The sequence below is a fragment of the Saccopteryx bilineata genome, chromosome 1 (assembly GCF_036850765.1).
Source record: "Saccopteryx bilineata isolate mSacBil1 chromosome 1, mSacBil1_pri_phased_curated, whole genome shotgun sequence".
Lineage (NCBI taxonomy): Eukaryota > Metazoa > Chordata > Mammalia > Chiroptera > Emballonuridae > Saccopteryx > Saccopteryx bilineata.
Genome location: NC_089490.1, coordinates 203,131,377 through 203,152,840, shown reverse-complemented (window position 1 = coordinate 203,152,840; position 21,464 = coordinate 203,131,377). Strand labels below are relative to the sequence as shown.

The following is a 21,464-nucleotide window of genomic DNA, read 5'->3' as shown; positions in this document are numbered from 1 at the left end:
CTGGTGTAGGTGGTGTGAGCGGCACAAAGAGGAGGGACTGGGAAGGCAAGGCCGTGGGGACAGAGGCCGACAGGAAGGCCCAGCACCTGAGCCTGCAGGTCCCGCTGCGCTGCCACAGCTCATCCTCGTCCTCGGATGATAACAGCAGCTCCAGTGCGGCCCAGCCCCTCCTGGCCGGGGACAAGGAGAGCCCCTCCTCTGTGGCTGAGGACCCTGTGCTTCCAAAGGAGTTCCTTCACGGGACAAAGAGGGAGGACGGCCAAGGGAGGTCAGTATTCAGGTGGTGTGGGAACCCGCCCCATGGGGTTGTAATTGCTTGAAATTGTGGCCAGAAGAACTTCTTTCCTCAACTCACCCACCAGAGGGAAGCTTTTCTTCTCCTGAACATGCTTTTAACTGTCCACTTGCTGTTGTTTTTTTTTTATTATAGAAATTATATATTCATTCCAGATGTTAGAAAAACACAGAAGAGTGTAATGACAGGAAAGATTTCCTGTCATCTGACCCCTCAGAGTGAACCATTGTTAGGCATTATCCAAGACTGGTGAATATTTTTTGTCCTCTTCTTCCTATAATATATAGTTCCCGTTTCTTAAAACATGCCTTGCTCTTGACCAGATGGCACATTTCAGACCCCACCCCTGCTCCCTGGCTGTGCCTTCTGGGGCTGTTTCCATGGCCTCCCGTTGTCAACCCTCTCCCCTTTCCTTCCCTTCCCAGCGGCTGTGTGTCCACAATCGGGCGCTGTCCCCCAGGCTCCGTGCTGTGTCCCATTCTCCGTGCTGTGCCCCATTCTCGGTGCTGTGCCCTGTTCTCCGCGCTGTGCCCCATTCTCCTTGCTGTATCCTGTTCTCCTCGCTGTGCCCTGTTCTCTATTCTCTGCACTGTGTCCTTTTCCTTGTGCTGTGCCCTGTTCTCTGTTCTCCGCGCTGTGTCCTGTTCTCCATGCTGTGCCCTGTTCTTTGTTCTCCGCGTTGTGCCCCATTCTCTGTGCTGTACCCTGTTCTCTATTCTTCGCGCTGTGCCCCGTTCTCCGTTCTCCACACTGTGCCCCGTTCTCCGTGCTGTGCCCTGTTCTCCATGTTGTGTCCTGTTCCCCGCGCTGTGTCGTTTCCCACTCTCTGCACTGCTTCTCTGACAGTCTCAGTCACTGTTTGACTTCAATTATGATTTGTAGCTAATATCTTTAAACTCCAGCTAAAACCTTTGTCCCTGTAAGCCTGGTAACCTTCTTGGTCTATTTGGATGTTTCCCGGAGACCTTGAACTTGACGTGTGACCTTGTGCCTGTCACAGGCAGCTTGTTCTGCCTCTGCAAATGGCTCTTCTGCATCACTTGCCAAAGCCAGCAGTATTGGGGTTACCTGTTCTTTTTTCTCAACTTCAGGGCCCTCAGGTAATCAAAGGGGCCTGTTACATTTTCTTGGAAAAACTTGTAAAGGACATAAAAAGAACCTTGATGGATGCATTCGTGTTCATGGGTTATGGATAGATTATATTCAGGGTTTCTTTAAGTTTTAAGCTTCCTCACTTTGGCTTTGGAACTATATGGGATATGAACACATTGTGTGGTTTTGTTACTTTGTAGGGTTTTTTTTGTAAAATTTTAGATGTTCATTTATTTGTAAAATGAATGATTAGAATCACTGAAGGGATTTATAAGTACTCCTGTTTATGCATATTTTCTGAGTAAATTATACGGTGTCCCATAAAGGTTAAGGGCTCTGCTCTCCATTTCAGTGTTCCTCCAGAAATCTCAGGAAGCAGCCCCATGTCTCCCAATACTCAGGAGATGTCGGCAGGGCAGTCACCACTGCGGTCGCCCCTGAAACGACAAGCCTCTGTGTGCTCCACCCGCCTGGGCAGCACCAAGAGCCTCACGGCTGCCTTTTATGGGGACAAGCAGACCGTTGCCGTTGGTGTGCAGTTCAGCAGCGATGTCTCACGAAGCGATGAGAACGTGCTGGACTCGCCCAAGCAGAGAAGTTTCGGCTCTTTTCCCTACACGCCGTCGGCAGACTCGAACTCATTCCATCAGTATCGGTCGATGGACTCCAGCATGTCCATGGCTGACAGCGAAGCCTACTTCTCTGCCGCTGAGGAATTTGAGCCCATCAGTAGTGATGAAGGCCCTGGCACTTATCCCGGCAGAAAGAAGAAGAAAAAGCAAGCCCAGCAGATTGATTACAGCAGGGGCTCCATATATCACAGCGTGGAGGGGCCACTGACTGGCCATGGGGAAAGCACGCAGGACCCACGGACGCTGCCCTTCAGGACTCACGCTTCCCAGGCCTCGTTTGTGTCTGCACTGGGTGGAGAAGAGGACGTCACAGAGCACTTGTATGTTGTGGAAGGCGAGAGAATGGTAGAGCGTGAGCAGATGACTTCTCAGCAACCAGCGATGGGCTCTTACCAGACTTACCTCACTCAGTTCCAGGTGATCAACTGGTCGGTGAAGCACCCAGCCAACAAAAGGACCTCCAAGTCCTCACTGCACCGTCCCCTCGATCTGGACACACCAAACAGTGAAGAGTTTTCATCGTCGTGCGAACAGCTATGTATTCCGACTTTTAAGGTATAAACCAAATCAGGAGTTTCCACTCACGTATTTATTTAGAAAAATAGATTTAGAAGATGTTTTCAAAATTATTCTCATTTTAGCTACTTTCTGGAAGACAGGCTTTCTGAAGTTAGGGCTTCCTGTGCAACAGGAAGGAGATCTCAGGGTTATTGATGAGGATTACAAAGGTTAGTGTATCAAATTGAGGGGTAGTTGTAGTCATCATGTTAATTAATGTAATGGGCTCTACATGCTATTCTTAAGATGAGGATCAAATCTCTATGGAACCATATTTTCTATGTCTTAAAAATAAATTTTGAAACTGATTTTAATTCCTGACTGCTTATGTGCTCATCCAGTCCCCTCACTGGATGTCTGAGGTCTTATAACTTGGCCTCCTCTGTAATCTATTCTTGATGGCTTCTTAAAGGAAAGCTAAAAATAAGCCAAAATAAATGTAGCCAGTATAAAAAGTATTTTTATAAAATTGTACATTTATAAGAGAAATAGTTATTTTAAAGCCCAAAATTATAGAACTGGTGACATAGACATACACACTTACTTAAATGTATGAATGTGTTTCTTCCGAATTTCTATGTTGTGTACCACTTTGTGCCCCACATTTATGTGCCTTTGTGAGGGGAGTGGCCATGAGCACATGGTTTAAGGGGTGGGGACAGACAATTCATAGATAAATAGAGGATTCTGTGATTACAAATTAAGTCTTATGAAGATAATCAAAGGAGACAGGGATGAAGAATAACAGATGTTATCGACAAGGTAGTATTTAAACTGAAACTTAAAGGATGAGGAGGAGTTGAGGAAGGGAAGGCCTAGGACTGCGGTGTTCAGGGCACAGGCATTGCCTTGCTGAACTGCTCAGTGAGCAGGAGATGTGGTGAGTTGGCAGAGACCTGCTCCTGCTGAGCTAGAGATGTGAACCAGGGGGGAGCGCAGCTAGCCGTAGAGAGGGACTTATTGTAATGTCGCTGGGAAACTCTCCAGAGCTTTTTTTTTTTTTTTTTTTTTCCATTTTTCTGAAGCTGGAAACAGGGAGAGACAGTCAGACAGACTCCCGCATGCGCCCGACCGGGATCCACCCGGCACGCCCACCAGGGGCGATGCTCTGCCCACCAGGGGGCGATGCTCTGCCCATCCTGGGGGCGATGCTCTGCCCATCCTGGGCGTCGCCATATTGCGACCAGAGCCACTCTAGCGCCTGAGGCAGAGGCCACAGAGCCATCCCCAGCGCCCGGGCCATCTCTGCTCCAATGGAGCCTTGGCTGCGGGAGGGGAAGAGAGAGACAGAGAGGAAAGCGCGGCGGAGGGGTGGAGAAGCAAATGGGCGCTTCTCCTGTGTGCCCTGGCCGGGAATCGAACCCGGGTCCTCCGCACGCTAGGCCGACGCTCTACCGCTGAGCCAACCGGCCAGGGCCCGCTGAGCCAACCGGCCAGGGCTCTCCAGAGCTTTAAGGAAGTCATGTCATCCCGCGTACTTTGGCTACTAAGTGGGGTTGTCCTTTAGCAAGAAAGGAAATGGGATGACCGCTTAGGAGGCTGTGGCAGCAGTCTGCAAGAGATGACAGGGGCATGGGCTTCCGTAATGATGGAAACTGGATAAATGGAGTTGAATATTCTTACAGATGTGTAGGTTTATGTATATGTGAACAATATAGATGGAAGGAAATGCAAACATTAGGGCTAATAGTTTAAAAAGTTTTGGTTTTAAGCTTATGCCTGTTTCTCTTCTTGCCTGAGATAAATTGCTCATGCTAAGATTCCAAAATGTTCTCTGTATTCCATGTGAAAATAGTGTGGTATATGAAATTTCCAATATAAAATTCAATGGTACTTGTGCCGAATACTACCTGACAAGTTAGAATTAATTCAGGATTAATTCAGTGCTCCAAAAACCTGTATAATTTTGTTAACCGGTTTGATTGGCAGTCAAATGTCTGGAGAAACTAAGTCACAGAATTCATATCTTTAGATCACTTTAAAAATAGAACATAGGAAGTAAGAAAGTTATTTTTTTCCATTAACTCTAAGTACTGGCTAACATCTAAAAGCATTAAGTTTGGTAGTTCAAGTGCGTTACTTGTATTATTTATCTTTTACGGATATAAAATATGGTTTTGTTTTTTTTGTAATGTAATGTTTCCTTAGGTTCTTTCCACTTGAAAGTTGACTATGCTAGGAAAAGACTAAAATTAGCTTCAAAGCTGCATTTAAAAGCAACTCGAGAAAAAGGACTTTTGAAAGTCTTGCTTTGAGCTTTTACTTACTGCCGAGTGCTTGCAGCCCTGCCCTGGCTTTTGTCTGAATATACTGAAAATGAGACTGCCAAATACTTTTTGTGATTTTTCTCAATTTGCCAAATATTCATGTCTGTCAAAATTAATGAACAAGATAATCCAGATAGTCACAAATAATAGAGAATAATTATTATTCTGCATAATATTAGAGAATAATTAATGTTAATATTCTAGACTATCAATATCTTTTACTATTCTAGGTTATCAAGCAGGGGCTCACAGCTAATTCTTTACTCGACAGAGGACTGCAGCTTTCAGGATCAACCTTGAAGTAAGTAAACATTACATACTTTTAAAGTGTGTCTTTTTTTACATTGAATTTATTGGGGTGACACAGGTTAACAAATTATACAGGTTTTTGGAGCACCATTCTACAACACATCTCTGTAGTCTGTATTGTGTGTTTACCACCCTTCAAACTAAGTCTTCCTTCATCACGATCCATCCCTCCTCTACCCTCCACTACCTCCCCCTGATTGTGACTCTGTATTTGACTATAAAGAATGAACTAACCATTTGACTGTTGAATTTACTTTATATATAAATTACCCCAAATAATTCAACTGTCTGTCATGGTTTTGCCAACATTTGTAAGCAGTTAGTGACATTTCTTTTAGCCTACTATGCAAGCTGAACTTGGCATATTAAGACTGGGAGCTAACAAGAATTCAGAAATAGTAGTTTTCATATTTCGAAGAAGTTCTGTCAAGTAAATATCACAATTTTTTTTTCATTTGATACATTAAGCATCTCTGGTCAGTTTGTACTTTAGTACCTCCATTGTCCTGTCTTTGAAAAGTATTTGGGACATTAAATGTCAATCCAAACTTTCAGTTGAAATAAATGTAGGTTTAAGTGCTCACGCATTATAAGGAAACTCCGACTTCTGTTCTTTTTCATGGTCTTTGTACATATACTTGGCTTGCTTCATTGTACAGAACACCATATACTCCTCTGGAAAAGAGAGCCGCTGAAACCACAGATGACGAAACAGTCACGGAGGAGTGGACCCTGGACCAGCCGGTCTCCCAGACCAGGACAACAGCCATTGTGGAGGTCAGAGGGGCCATCGACGTTGTTCTGACTCCCCTGGTGGCTGAAGCGTTAGACAGGTATTGATTCTGTCTAAAACTCTAGCTATTATTTTATAAAATGATAACTGTATGTTATATGACAGCGTGTGTGATACAGGATCATAAGTAAGAATGTGGATGATGGCTGATTGAAGAAAAAGGAAGATACATTTTGAAAGGTCTGTGTTTCACTTAGTTTATCATTTGTTATTTTTTCAGCCCAAATAATTATATTGCAATGTTATTAGAATTATATTATAGTTTTCATTGCTTTTGCTTTTGGGCTGATGAGCATAAAATGATCCAACACCCAGTAACTAATTACTGTGTCTGATACTCTTACTACCATCCAGTTCCTGGAGGGATGAGGAGAATAATAGGTCTCTGTCCTTCAGGAAGCCTGTAGCTTATCTAGGGGGACAAACTGACATGAATCGAGTCTGGACGGGAATGTAACAGAACAGTTCTGCTGAAGTGTTCACTTGCCGTGTCTCTGCCACAGGTACATCGAGGCGATGGCGCACTACACAAGCACCAGGCACCCAGCCGCCATCGTGGATGACCTCCATGCCAAGGTCCTCAGGGAAGCTGTCCAGAACAGCAAGACCACCTTCTCAGAAAACGTGAGGACTCATCATACCGGAGAGTGTGCCACCCTGAGTAGCTCCATGTGTACATGATTTTCAAACTTGAAACAATGGAGCACACTAAAATTGTACTGGTCATTTAAATTGGAACACATAGGCATTCTAAATATCCTTTAGGGCCTCCTTGGCTCCATAAGAGAGGGCCTACAGAACCATGCTATGGATTGAATGGTAATCCAATATTTATTAACATGTAGCTGTCCTTTTTCCTCTGGTTCAGAAGTAGCTTAATTCCCGTCCTTCCCGGGAGAGCTCTGGTCCTAAGTGAGGAAGCGTTCTGTAGCACGGCACACTTGTCTCTGGAGAATGCAAAACTGCATGCTGTGTCGGCTTTCCTCCATGATCAGACAATGTGTCTCAGTATTTTTTAGATTGTTTTTGTCACTTCACTGTGTCAAGTCACTGCCCTGTGGTGTGTGACTCTCCCCCTGTGCCGCAGTCCGAGCCGCACAGCCCTGTCGCAGCCGTCTCATCCGGGCGCTGCCATGGCGCCTCTGCACTTTCCAGCTGATCTGGGTCCTGGTAGGGGGGGACCAGAGGTGAAGTGAGAATGAGGCTGATTGTTCTTAGTGACCCAGTTGTTCCTGGTATATTGGTAGTTAGGGTAGAGGAGCACCAAATCTGCCCTCCAGCAAGTAGAAGTTGGTGATCCTTAAAGAATACCTGTTATTGTTATGATCACCATTTTTCTGTTTCTCTGTAGGCTGGTTTCACTTCACTGTGTATCATTTCTCTCCACCCCAAAGCTGCCTGTCTGTTTCATTAGGTTTGGGCTCTAAGACAAGGGTGGTCGTGGACAGCAGGGGCACCCGGGCATGGAGGAGCAGAGGGACCGCAGGGCGCTGTGGTGGACTGTGTGAAGTGATGGGTTGTCTGTGTAATAATGCTGCTTCCACTCTCTTCTAGTTATCTTCCAAACAAGATGTTAGAGCAGCAAAAACTGAGCCCCCTACTCTAGGAACGACCAACCAGGGACTGGCACAGACGAATCTGGTGAAGCAGGACAATGTGATGATTAAAGGTCTCCAGGCGAATGTCAGCATACCGAAGGTGACAGCTTAATAGTTTAAAAATCATCCTGAAGGAGGAGAACATTGCGGTGATTTTGTCCTTTGTATTCATTTTCCTCAGCGATCTAGTGTAAGAATCAATGTAATGTAAATAAATTTACTTTAAGCAGAATATTGGGTAAGATATACTGAAATAATTCACATTTATCCAGTAAAAATTCAGTTACAGTTATTTTGTGAGAGTCTTTATGTATAAAACTTCATAACCTCCGATACATATATATGCTATTCCTGACAGTTTTTTCATTTTTTGTATATCTTCTGTTTGATTATTTTCACTTTTCAGCTCTACTTTTATGCCATTTTCCATGTTAGGTGAACTTGTGTTTGTTGCAAGCATCAGTGGAAGAGTCTCCAAGCACAGCTCCCAGCAGAAGTGTGACTCACGTGTCCCTGGTCGCACTGTGCTTCGACAGAATTGCCACACAAGTTCGTATGAACAGGTAAGAAAGAGTTCATTCATTTGAGTCATGATTATCTTGTCATACGGAAAAGCAAGCCTTAGTCATTTTCTTACTACAGTTCTGAAAGTCCTAATGTTAAAACTCAAAACTGGTATTGGAATTTCAAATCTCACTGGAGGTATTTGAAAGTTTTTATATGGTCTATTTTTTAGTAAATACTGACAAATTTATTATTAGTATTGGTTAATTAAAGAAGTGGAATTTTTTAAACCACTTGTTAAATGTTTTTCCTGAACTATGTTTTCTGTGTTTTTTTCATTTGAATGTTAACCACCATGCTTGCTTTCTTTTCCATGAAGAGGCGTGGTTGAAGAGACATCAAACAGCACTGAGCCTGGCCGAACATCCCAGTTTGATAGGTATGTGCACGCCACGAAAATGCAGCCGCAGTCATCCGGGTCTCTCCGATCGAACGCCGGAGCAGAGAAAGGCAAAGAGATTGCCGCCAAATTAAACATTCATCGGGTTCACGGGCAACTTAGGGGTCTCGATACAACAGGTAGGATTCTACAACAAATAGTTTTTTCTTTGACATGTATACATACAAGAAGACTTTGGCAAAATGAAACATTTCCTTTGAATATTGCTACAATTTGAGTCTTTTATAAGAAAGAGAAAAGTATTTCTGCATATATTGAACACATGGTATGTATTTCACTGTTCCTTACTCACATTGGTTGCAGAATGGAAGGTAGACTGGTAGGGGAAGTAAGTGGTGTGGCCCCTAATGAGAGACCTGCCTGTTTCATGGTATCTGCTGCTCATTATACAACAGAGAGAACATGGTCTTTATAGCCTTTCTCACTTTTGTAAATCGTTCTGTTTGCACAACTTTGTTAAAAATGATCAATTATAATGCCCAAAGTAGAGAGTCAGGTGTGTAAAACACAGCAGCAGCAGGAGTGGTAGCCACGGCTGTACCTCTTCGAGTCCCTGGTGCGGGAAGAGATAGAACCAGACATGTCACCTACCAGGAAGTATTTTTGACTCAACTCCATGCCTCTGCTCATTTAGAGCCTTAAGTGATCTCAGATTGTCAGACATTCAGTCCAGAAAACAAGAGTTTCTAGTCTCACCTGAGATGATTGCCAGGCTGAAATCTTTGTGTGGGACAGGTGACCAGTGCTGAATGAACAAGTCATTTCCTTGCACTTGCTCACTGTCATGTTGGGCCTCTGCAGGTTGTACAAGTGCCATCTGCGTTCTGGGTCTGTGTGAGGCTTTCTCAAGGCTGCTCCGCCATCCTTGTGTTTGAGGCCAAAGCATTTGACCTGAGGATTTCAGATGAAGAGCTTATTCACGACTCCCTGAGCTCTGCAGTCTTAGCCCTGTTGCAGTAGACCGCACCTAGAGTGTAAAATACTTCCCTCAGCTCTGTAGTTTGCACTGGGAACCAGTGTGCATGTGGGTGTGGTACAGAGCATCAGCAGTAACTAAATATAATTTTGAAAGGCACATTATCTAGATAAAACTCATCAAAGACAAAACTCTCAAAGAAATTTTAAGGAGATCGTTGTATAGAACTGTAGAGAAAAAATTATATGTCTTTGCTTATATGTATATAAGATTGCTGTGAAAGGTTACTCAGTAATCTAATGACATTTGTCACCTATAGGGAGGGAAGTGTATGGCTAGGGGCTTTCATTATATACCCTTTTGTATTCTTTGGGACTTTACATGACTATATTACCTAATCTAAAGATTTAAATAAAATTGAACTTAAATCTTCACCTTATACCATATTTCAGAATAAGTTCATGGAATTAGATAAATGTAAAATAATTAAATAATGAGAAAACTACAGAAAAAATATAGGTGAATATTAACTCTCATTTCTAATTATAAATGCAAAGTATAGTAGTTTTAGGATGGAATATTATATAGCTATTAAAATAATACCTTGGGAAAATTTTCAATAACCTGAGGAAATTGTCATGGTTACTGTTGCATGAAAATTGGGAACCTTAAAAGCTGAGTTTGTAAAATCTCTAAAGGGCTAAAAGGAAACTTCAAATGTAAACCGGTTGTCTCTGGATTTTTTTATCTTCTTTTTTCCCCCCTGCTTTTCTATATTCATTAGCTGTAATCAGAGAAATTTTAAGACATGAGGTAAAAAGTAAGAAAAAAATGCCAGGAACTTGGGATGTTAATTTCCATATTGCATATTGTAAGCGATGGAATATGGCAATATCCATGATGAATTATAGTTAAATAGAATGTGTTAGCATAAAGCAATCTTTTAGTAAGAGCTCTTATTTGTTTTTTGGAAAATAATGTTTTCCCTAAGGCAAGGTAATTAGAATAGTTTTTTCTTTTATAAAGTGATGAGAAATTATTTTAAAATAGTTTACCATGAAGCTGAATTATTCAGGAGCTTTTTAACTTCAGATTTTTAGAGTATCCTGTAATACTTCAGCAATGAATCTATCCTGTCTTTGGACAATTATTTGTTAATTATGGAATCTTTTATCCCCCTTCAACATGATTCTGGTAATTGGTAAGTGGTATGACCGTAGGCAGCATTATTTTCAAAGTCACTTTGTTGATTTGTTTATTTTTTTGGACTAAGATATCTTTTGAACACAACCACTGTGCCAAATGATTACACTATTCGTTCTTTTTTTAAAAAAAAATCAAACCTCTGTCTTTACAAGGGGTGGATTTGTTCTCTTTGGATAATAGATATTGGTACCTGTGCCATCACAGCCATTCCCTTTGAGAAGTCCAAAGTCTTGTTTACTCTGGAGGAATTGGACGAGTTCACTTTTGTGGATGAGACTGATCAACAAGCCCTTCCAGACGTGACTCGAATAGGTCCCACCCAGGAAAAATGGGGCTGGATAATGTTTGAATGTGGACTTGAAAATTTAACCATAAAAGGTAGGGTATTTTTTTTTTTAATTCTGCTTACAGGAAACAAATTGGCCCCACACAGTTTTGAACACTCCTTACTTTCAATAACCTGAATCGGCGTATTCAAGCAGAACGGTGGCACTGGGCTTATTTCCCAGGGTGGATGCCCGTCCCGCTTCCTGCCGTTGTGGGGTACAGAATCAGCAGAGCAGTCTGGGGCTCAGACCAACACCACCTGGCTTTCGAATGCTTGTATCTTTGGAAACTGGATCTTTGATTAGCAGAACTTTGCCACATGGGATGAAAATGTTGCGCATCTTTTATTCAGTGAGACAGAGACTGACTTAAAATTCTATTTTTCTTTTTTTCTTCTTCTTCTTTTCCAAATGAGAGGAGGGGAGATAGAGAGACAGACTCCTGCATGCACCTTGACTGGGACCCATCTGGCAACCCCCGTCTGGGGCCAATGCTCTGCCCATCTGGGGCCATGCTCTCAACCGAGCTATTTTTAGCACCTGAGGTGGAGGCTCCATGGAGCCATCCTCAGTGCCTGGGGCCGATGAGCTCGAACCAGTTGAGCCATGGCTATGGGAGGAGAAGAGAGAGAGAGAAGGAGAAGGAGAAGGATGGAGAATCAGATGGTTGCTTCTCCTGTGTGTCTGACTGGGAATCGAATCCAGGACATCCATATGCCTGGCCAATGCTCTACCAGTTAGCCAACCGGCCAGGGCCTATATTTGTTTTCTTTTACATTAGTGAGTAATATATCAAAATAGGAAGGCTGATTTGTGTCTAACACTTTTAGGTTTAGTCATATTTACCAGTAGTTGTATATGCTTAAATTGCTTAATTGATAATGTAATCCTCTATCACTTTTACAATTAAGGGCACGATTTGGTGAGAATAAAAAAGATCTTTACGAGCTTTTATTTTATCTTTATGGATTTGGTAGAGCACATCACCGAGACACTGAGTGTTTTAACAACTACGTTTCTGTATTTGTATAGGAGGAAGACAGTCTGGTGCTGTTTTGTATAACACTTTGGGAACGATGGGCAAAGCGAGTGTCTCGGAAGGGGGTGGAGTGCTGACGTCCAATAATTCTTCTGACTCCCCGACCGGCAGCGGCTATCACACCGACATCTCCGATGACGGGCTTCCTTGTGGTCGAGCCAGCCCTTCTTCAGACTTAAATGGACATTCTGTTTCCGATGAGCAGGTTGGTGAGTTTCTAATAATAATGCTTTGGAAAACAATGTAGAAAAACGTACCAACTCAGAATTAATTTCTCGAGTATATTTGCTTGTCTTCCTATAATTTGGATTTTGTTTGATTGGGAGTCAGGCATTTCGGTGATTACTCTTCTACTAGAGTATAATTTCTGTAGGCATCATACAAAGATGTGTTTATTTATAGCATAGTACCCCACATAATACCGGGTTTACATTAGCCACTTAATAATATTAGCTGAATTAATAGAACTTCAAACAAGCAGGCTTTGTTTTTATGTCTTTTGAAGGATTTTAGCAAGGTTTGTTTTTTAAATATTTAGTCTTGTTACTGCTAGTATTTTGTGTAAGTTCTAAATATCTTTGTCGCTACTGCCCATTTCAGTTAGAGACTTGAAGAATACCTGAGGTGCCACTCATTTGTTATTTTCAGCGTGGTAGAATTTCATGGTGGTTAGTCCAGGATCAGCAGGAATGGAAATACTTAAAATTCTAGATGACAGAAGCTTTTTATTGCTACCGCTTGGTGACTGGGGACAATACTTCCCCGCCCCCGTTTCCTCCTGGACCACAGGTACACTGTGAGGACCGCGCTCCTGTGCAGTTGGGAAGATGGCAGGAGGCGGTGCCTATGCAGGTTTAGCTCAGTGTCTGCCACAGTGCCACAGGATCGGAGCTCGGTCAGTGTGCTCAGACATGTACATGCGCGCACACTGCTGATCCCTTGAAAATTAGACCAAATGAGGAGGAAAGAAACCACCTTTTAATTAAGAAATGTATCATGGGTCACCAGTATTCATTTGCATAATCACCTGTGAACCCTAGGTTTTTAGGAATTTCTTTTGAAACATTTATTTTGATTTGATGCCTGGTTCAAGAGTTCAATCTGATGGGGTCTTTGGAAGTTTTTGGGGGCAGGTGTGGATTAGCACTTTGGTAAGGATAGTAAAGGTGCAATGGCCGCTCCTGGACAGAGGTGCAGGGTGGAGCCTGGCTGAGGTCCCGTCCCCTTCCTCCCCTCCCCTGACAAGGCACCTGCCGGACGCATGGGCGGCCACCTCAATTCTGGTCCTGCTCTCCCTGCTGAAGCATCCATGTTTTTTAGCGCTGTTTGGGGTTCTCTGGTTTCTTTGGTCCACTTTCTTCTGCCCTTGTTTGTTCTCACTGGTGTCTCCCGTGTCTGGTTCTCCTCTGTCCGCCTGACCAGCTCCACCACTGATGACGCCGCTCTTTCCCATTGGCTTGCCTCTAGCACCAACCCGTCCTGTGCTCGAGGCCTGTCCAGTGGCCTTTCGGATGCTCCGTTTATGTGTGCCATAGCGCCAAAACCCACCCGGTCTAAAGTGGAGCTTATTACTCTTCGCTTCACCAGCTGTTACAATTAGTTGCTATTGTCTATTAGCCCTCTCCCGTTTTGAAATTTCAAGTTCCTCAAGACTGTCTTACATGTCTATGTACGCCCAGTGCTTGGCTGACAGCCCTTGTCAGAACCCATGGCCAGATGTATCGGAGAATTCATGTTTTCAAAGAGCGGTAATGTGTGTGTACTATATGTTACATAAGCTCCCAGTGGAATCTGAAGCAACTTCATCTTGAAATAAAGATTTCTGTAGCACAATTTTGATGATACCAGGTGGGATAAATAGCTTCTCATCAGATCACATCAGGCTTTGATGCCACATTTACAGAAAAAATTTAGAATTTCAGAACATCGTGGGCTTTAGAATTGTAGGTTAGGGAGTGTGAACGTCTATTCTGTAACACTTAGGATGCAAATCTGTTTTGTGAGTATTCTTCGTTCCCTAATCACACCACAAGAAAATGCCAACCTTTTCTTTACCCTGAGCAATGATATCTAAAAGTGATGTAGAGACCTTGAACAGATGTCAGAGGCAGGAGACCTTTCTGTTTGTTCTTAATATTATGCTTTTTACCTTCCTGCGTTCCGGAGGGCAGTGATTACACATGTAAAAATATCACTCCGTTTCCTAAGGCAGCTTTATATTGCTCGCATATAGGATGACTAAAAATGTTTTGTCAAGTTTTATTTATTTGAATAAATAGTTACAAGTAAGTATTATATTTCTTGATTTGGAAGTGTGAAGTATTCTGTTTTATGAAAAAGATTGCAGTGGGAAGCAGAAGACCATCATTCCGTCACTCATTTTGTGTAGTCGTGTGTGACTTCTGGCTAGGTCCAAGACCTCGTTCTCTCTCTTTCTCCATCTGGAAAAGATAACACTTAGCATCTGTAAACAAAACGTTCTGGGCGTTATGTTCCACACAGGATGAAGGTGTTGAGTCAGATGATCTGAAGAAAGACGTGCCTCTCATGCCACCGCCCCCCGATTCCTGCAGCATGAAGTTGACCATTCAGGAAATCTGGTTCAGTTTCGCTGCTCCCACCAATGTGAGGTCCCCTGCGCATACCTTTTCTAGGTAAAACACTTGAAGGGTGTACTGCTGTCACTCACTGTTTATTTTGAGTGACGTGTAGTTTGTTCCATATATGTTTTGAATTGTGTCTTGGCTATACTTACTGTGAGGGCTACCACTTTCCCTCGTCTTTCATACCTTGTAGGCTCTGTCCACCTTATTCTCAGCTTGGTTGACCCTTTTTCTTTTTTTAGGGCTTAGTTTACTCTTACAAGTTACCCTGCCCTGAACTTTTTATTTTTTTCACCTCTAATCGGCTTTTTAATATTTTTTTCTTTTCTCTTATCTGTTCTTTACATCATAACATTAGACCATATTAATTTTTCTGGTGGTCAAAAGGAAGAGTAATGTCACCTATATAAAATAGCCAATGAGGCCCCTGGCCGGTTGGCTCAGCAGTAGAGCGTCAGCCTGGCGTGCGGGGGACCCGGGTTCGATTCCCAGCCAGGGCACATAGGAGAAGCGCCCATTTGCTTCTCCACCTCCCCCCCTCCTTCCTCTCTGTCTCTCTCTTCCCCTCCCGCAGCCAAGGCTCCATTGGAGCAAAGATGGCCCGGGCGCTGGGGAGTGCTCCTTGGCCTCTGCCCCAGGCGCTAGAGTGGCTCTGGTCATGGCAGAGTGACGCCCCGGAGGGGCAGAGCATCGCCCCCTGGTGGGCAGAGCGTCGCCCCCGGTGGGCATGCCGGGTGGATCCCGGTCGGGCGCATGCGGGAGTCTGTCTGACTGTCTCTCCTCGTTTCCAGCTTTAGAAAAAAAAAAAAAAAAAAAAAATAGCCAATGAGCATAGCAGATGTGGACGATTGTTTGGAATACAAATCTTGACACTTGTTCTTTATTATTTCTTAAAACAAATTTGAAGGCAGCTGAACCTTTTAAGCACTGCAACCCCCGCTGTCGGTGCGTGGCTTGTTCCCATTGATCAACTCAAGTCATCCTTGAACAAGCTGGAAACGGAGGGGACGCTGAGACTCTGTGCTGTGATGGGATGCATCATGACGGAGGCACTGGAGGTAGGCCTTCCGCAGTACAAGGTCGATGCACACGTTAGTACTGAAAATGGTCTGCTCATTCATCAGTGTTGGACACCATCAGACCTGCATGTTCTTAGTTACTGAGTATCTTTTATTTGTGCTATCTTTGATACATCATTCTAAGCCTGTTGTTTTTGCTTGCTTCAGAATAAAAGTATGCATTTTCCCCTGAGAAGTAAATACAACAGACTTACAAAAGTCGCCCGTTTTCTCCAAGAAAACCCTTCATGTTTACTCTGCAACATCCTCCACCACTACCTGCACCAGGCAAACTACTCTGTCATTGATGATGCCACAATGGTGAGTGCCTGACCACGTGCTCGCTCTGAAGGAGCCTCCGTTCTGTTGAGGACCATTGCCCCACAGTGTTTGAGATGCATGTGGGCAGTCCAGAGAAGTGCAGTTAGAAATATGGGCCCACAGACCACAGCGGGCTCAGATTATTGATTTGGGGGTTGATAGCATGAGGGATTTAGAAGCCATGGACGTGGCTAAGACTTCTAGGAATGCAGTGTTGGCTAGGAAACTGTCAAGGCAAGGATGGGTCCCTGTCCCTGAAGAATACCAATGTTAGAGGAGGTGGGAAGGGTGGACAGAGGTACACAGAGTGCCGAGGAGGGAAAGGAGAACCAGGAAAGAGGTCTTGGAAACCAGAGGTCTAGAGGGTTTCAAGCAAGAGAGTAGTCACCAGAGTCATAGTGAACAGCAGTGTTTAATGAAGTGACGACTAACTAATGATTGAGGGGAGAAAATGTGATTGTACTAAACACAATAATCTCTGCCCCTGAGCAGCATTTCGGAAGGTAGCATGTGATCAGGGATGTAGTCCTGAAGGCGTGCCCTTCTCCTGCCCAGCTTCTGGTCAGTGGAGGATACACAGGAATTAGGGGTCAGTGGATCTGTGTTGGTAATGACCACTCAGGTTCCTGTTCACCTCCAGTGACAGAATCGCCAATACATAATGAATTTGGAAAAGGTACTTGGCCTGAGGCTGGTGTAGCTCCTCTTTCTACTCCCACCTGGGATGCAGGGGCGGGGAGGCCCACAGTGCGAGGCTAACCTGCCGGTGTAGCCAGGGCCAGAGACCAGAACAGAGGATGACTGAATGTCCCGTGGTGGGGGCTCTGCCCAGGGGTGCTTTCCACGGAGGGGGCAGGATCCCAGGATGCCCTCCTGCCTTGAGTCTGGGTTGAAAGGGCAGGCTCACAATGTAAATGAGGTGATCCCCACTGTCTGGGAGATACTTCTTCCAATCAGAACCGTTTCTCCTAACACAGGGAATTGGAGGAAGGGGGATGGAGAGGAGTTGGATATTTTCTCCCTAGGCTGTCTCCAATAGGAAAAATAGCCAAGTTTCCTTTCTTACGATCACCACCATATGGAATGAAATATATTCTAAATTCTGTAATTGTTAATACATTTAACTTTCAAAGCATTTACAAATCCATCTATGTCTAGCATTTACCTATAGTAATTTATTATTTTTAATGTTAAATATACTCTTTGAAGGGGAGTAATTTCATTCCATCTTTGGATAATGAATATTCCAGATTCAAAATATGTTTGATTCTTCAACTGGGTAAAAAAGGTAAAGCACGTTGACTGCTTCTTTAGAAGAACCCCAGTTCTGCACCCACACTTAGTCTCATTCTCCTGGAACTGCTGAGTGGTTTATAACAAGATGAGACCTCATGTTGAGAGATTGAGTTCTATAGTCAGCTTGAAACACTGAGTCTCTGTGTAACCTTGCACAAACTACTTAACATATGAATTCTAGTTTCCTCATTTCTAAGTGGCGGCTATGATATTTAAGTGAATAAAGTATGCAAAGCACTTACATGGTAGCTGTTTTTGGAGTAAGGTGCCCTTGCTGTTATAGAGTGATGGACTCCCTGCATTGGTGACCTTAAAGAAAGGGCTAGTGGCCCTGGCCAGGCAGTGGATGAAGTTCATTGTGGTGACACCAGCCTTCAAGGGGGTCAGCTTGCATCGGCCCGCACAGCCCCTGAAGCCCCCGGCAGCTGTGGACCAGGACCATGAGGATGGCCTTGGGCTGGACAATGGAGGTGGCCTTCAGAGCGATACCAGTGCTGATGGAGCAGAATTTGAATTTGACGCAGGTAGTTTTATAAATATTTATCTAGTTATTATGTGCCTGGTAACCTAGTACATGCGATAATTTTAATAATTTGTGTCCCAGATTTGAAATTTTGATGTGTCATGCTTAATTCTTTAAGTATAATTTGTATTAGTCCAAACAAATGATAACAATGTTGCAATCTTATAGTGACTGGATTCTTAAATTTAATTTTGTGAAATGTAGTAGGTTTCTAATCTATTCACTACAAACAATAGACATTTTTGTAGAACTAGAATAGTTTGAGTGAAACACATTCATCTCCATTTAAAAATTATATGTGTCTCTTTGTCTCCTTGCTCTATGCCACAGTCGTTTAAAGGGGCGTTTGAATTTTATGCAGGGCCTGGTGGACCTGCATTTGTATGACGTTTTCAGGCCTGAGCGCGGTGCAGGATTCCTTCAGCATGGCGGCTGTGCCCGGGCACCAGCGTGCGTGTGTGCATTCACAAGTCCACGTGCATGCTTAGTGCTTCTTAACAGTTTAATTTTTATTGTTATCATGAGATGTACGGTTCTTAGGAGAGTTTGAAAAAACATTAAAGGTACCATTGGAATAGACAGTAGCACTAAAATTAGAGCTTTCAGTCCGTTTGTTTTTCAAAAACTTTAAAATTATATTTAGTAAATAAATGTAAATGTGTTATGAGCGATAGTCTGGATTTTATTATTTATTTTGATAATTTAAAGTTGACACCGAAATTGAAAGAACACTATAGCAAATATTCCTCCTAATTAATTATCAGCAATGCCTGCGTTTACCTGTAAGAGTTCTGTGCTTTCTTGAGCTCCATTGAGTTGGTTTTTGGTCTCCCACCCTTTGGGTGGCATTATGGGAGATCCCACAGTTAACTTGCCAGGGGATGCGGAGAGCTGTGTGTAGCTGCAGCCCCAGGAGCCCGGAGCTGGTGCTGCGGCGCGTGTCTGGTGGCCTGCAGCCCCTGTCCTTTGGCACCGTTGCAGCCACGGTCAGCGAGCACACGATGCTGCTGGAGGGGTCTGCCAGCCGGCCACCACCCGGCGGCTCCGGGCCTGTGAGTGGAGCGGAGATAATGAGGAAACTGTCCAAGACGCACACCCACAGCGACTCAGCACTAAAGATAAAGGTACCTTTTTGCTGCTTCTGCTTGGCTGTTTAAATTTGCAGAGACTACCTAAACTTGGGCTCTCTCAAATTTAAGTTCTATGTATTCACCCTCAATTATTAAATTTAGTAGAAAGAGTATTTTTTGTTGAAAGAACACAATTAGTAATGCTTAGTGTAAATATATCTTGGAAATTATATCATCAGTAGTAGTTAGTATTGAATAAGGACTACCTTAACACCAAGCCTTAGAGCTCTACTTTGTTTATTGAACATTGGATTCAATAACACGCAGTACTGAGAATGTCGATCGTGTGATTGTGTGTGATCAGTGTGCAGTTTGAGCGAGTGTCTCGTGTGTTCTCGTGGCACTGTTCTGGGTGGTACTGTGTGAGCCACAGCGGGCGTCAAGGGTCACGGCAGGCGTGGCTCTTGGCTATCATGGTCACGTGTGTAAGGAGGACCCGCGGGCTTCTTCTGCAGGGCATCCACCCCTACCACTCTCTGAGCTACACCAGTGGAGACACGGCCACGGACTCCCCAGTGCACATGGGCCGTGCAGGGATGCCGGTTAAGGAGAGCCCACGGAAGGAGAGCCTGCTCAGCTACCTGACCGGGAGCTTCCCGAGCCTGCACAACCTCCTGGAGGGGACCCCACAGAGGAGCGGCGTGGCCGGGAAGAGCAGCTCCCTGACCAGGACAGGTGAGGCTTGGCGGAGAGCTGAGACAGCAAGCACAGGGTTAAACTTCTCTAGATGCATACTCTGGATGCATAACTACACTCTCATATTACACCTGGTCTCTGAGGATTTCGGGAGACTTCTATTTGTAACCCATTAGTGTCTTCTTGCCCTTAGTTTGCATTTTTAAATCGCAGTATTTGACATTGCTGTCAACCAAGGTGTGGTGTGGGTTGCTGTCTAGATCAGCTGTCCATGCATTTCCCGGGTATAATAAATAACTTATTTATTAATACCTGAATAGCCAAATACCAATATCATACAGTGAATTTGAAGACATTGGCTCGCCCTGGCTGGTTAGCTCAGTTGGTTAAGCAGTGATTTTCAACCTTTTTTGAGCTGTGGCACATTTTTTACATTTACAAAATCCTGGGGCACACCACCTACCAAAATGACACAAAATGACACTCTAACACAGTACATATTATACATATAGTTAATAATATAGTTTCTAAATGTATTTATACTTAGTGTGAAACCTGGGCCTGTTTCGATGAACACAAAAGGGATATCCTGGCAGGAATGGTAGAAAGACAGACACGAAGCTCTTCCTCAACAGTTCTCAGTCTCTCTCTGCTTTTAGTTTTTATCGCAGTCAAACTTGAGAAGCTCAGCTCACATAGATATGTAGTTGAAAACGGGAGCAATGTCAAAATAGCTTTGTTGGCCAGAATGGGGAACTCCTTGGCAACAGATAACCAAAAACTGTCCAAAGGAAGATCAGCAAACTTTAGCTTTAAAGTTAGATATCATTGTGATGCATTGTTTATCACCCTCTGCGGGGCCTCTTTTAAAAAGAAAAAGGTCAAATATCTATATACATCATCAGGGTAGACATAACCAGCTGTGGCTGAGGCTTCATCTAGTGGTGGCAACATTTACCTCCAGTCCTGACCAGGATTAGAAATCGGGACCATGGGGAGGAGTAGCAGCTTCAACTACTCGCCGAGGCCACACAATGACAAGTGCGTGGCAGCTGGAGCAGGGACCTTCCTGAGTGTGGATGAGAGGCGTCCTACTATTGGTTCATTGCTAGTGGTCGGGATGAATCCTAGAAGGTGATTGGTCAGTGAGCGTTCCTTGTGCCTCCATTCTTCCTGTCACTGTTAGCTGGAGGGATTGTGAGGGGAATGTTTATGTTCGGATGGAGGCGGCTGGCAGCCGGCCGTATCCGGCACGTGGGCCGTAGTTTGGGGACCCATGTTTAATTTACCCACGGCATACCTGACCATGTCTCACGGCACACTAGTGTGCTGCGGCACACTGGTTGAAAAACACTGGGTTAGAGCAGTGGTCCCCAACCTTTTTTGGGCCACGGACCGGTTTAATGTCAGAAAATATTTTCACGGACCAGCCTTTAGGGTGGGACGGATAAATGTATCACATGACTGAGACAAGCGTCAAGTGAGTCTTAGACAGATGTAACAGAGGGAATCTGGTCATTTTTTAAAAAATAAAACATCGTTCAGACTTAAATATAAATAAAACGGAAATAATGTAAGTTATTTATTCTTTCTCTGTGGACCGGTACCAAATGGCCCCTGGACCGGTACTGGTCTGCGGCCTGGGGGTTGGGAACCACTGAGTTAGAGTGTCAACCCCAAACCCCAAGTTTGTGGGTTTGGTCCCAATCAGGGCACATGTGGGAAGCAACCAATGAATGCTTCTCTCTCTCTATCTCTGTCTCTCTCTCTCTTTTTCCCTCCCTCCTCTTTCCCTCTGTCCCTTCTCTCCTTCTCCTCTCCCCCTTCCTATATCTGTCTAAAATCAATTAATAAAATTAAAAAAAGAGAAAACATCTGCAAAAATAGATGTTTAAACATGAC

At 43.9% G+C, this 21,464-nt stretch overlaps 1 protein-coding gene across 9 annotated transcripts in view; it reads left to right on the top strand.

Moving 5' to 3' along the window:
- Window positions 1-21,464, top strand: part of BLTP1 (bridge-like lipid transfer protein family member 1) — a 143,718-nt gene that overhangs the window by 61,925 nt on the left and 60,329 nt on the right. For 8 of the 9 annotated variants that reach the window (XM_066233732.1, XM_066233805.1, XM_066233743.1 and 5 more), the window contains exons 28-43: window positions 10-268; window positions 1,740-2,574; window positions 5,075-5,145; window positions 5,813-5,986; window positions 6,450-6,570; window positions 7,501-7,644; window positions 7,980-8,107; window positions 8,428-8,627; window positions 10,811-11,008; window positions 11,989-12,200; window positions 14,498-14,649; window positions 15,506-15,656; window positions 15,825-15,977; window positions 17,557-17,797; window positions 18,778-18,920; window positions 19,382-19,601. In XM_066233732.1, coding sequence (XP_066089829.1) covers window positions 10-268; window positions 1,740-2,574; window positions 5,075-5,145; window positions 5,813-5,986; window positions 6,450-6,570; window positions 7,501-7,644; window positions 7,980-8,107; window positions 8,428-8,627; window positions 10,811-11,008; window positions 11,989-12,200; window positions 14,498-14,649; window positions 15,506-15,656; window positions 15,825-15,977; window positions 17,557-17,797; window positions 18,778-18,920; window positions 19,382-19,601 — 3,402 coding nt within the window. The remainder of the gene's footprint in view (window positions 1-9; window positions 269-1,739; window positions 2,575-5,074; window positions 5,146-5,812; window positions 5,987-6,449; window positions 6,571-7,500; window positions 7,645-7,979; window positions 8,108-8,427; window positions 8,628-10,810; window positions 11,009-11,988; window positions 12,201-14,497; window positions 14,650-15,505; window positions 15,657-15,824; window positions 15,978-17,556; window positions 17,798-18,777; window positions 18,921-19,381; window positions 19,602-21,464) is intronic. The other variant, XM_066233754.1, reaches the window with a different exon arrangement.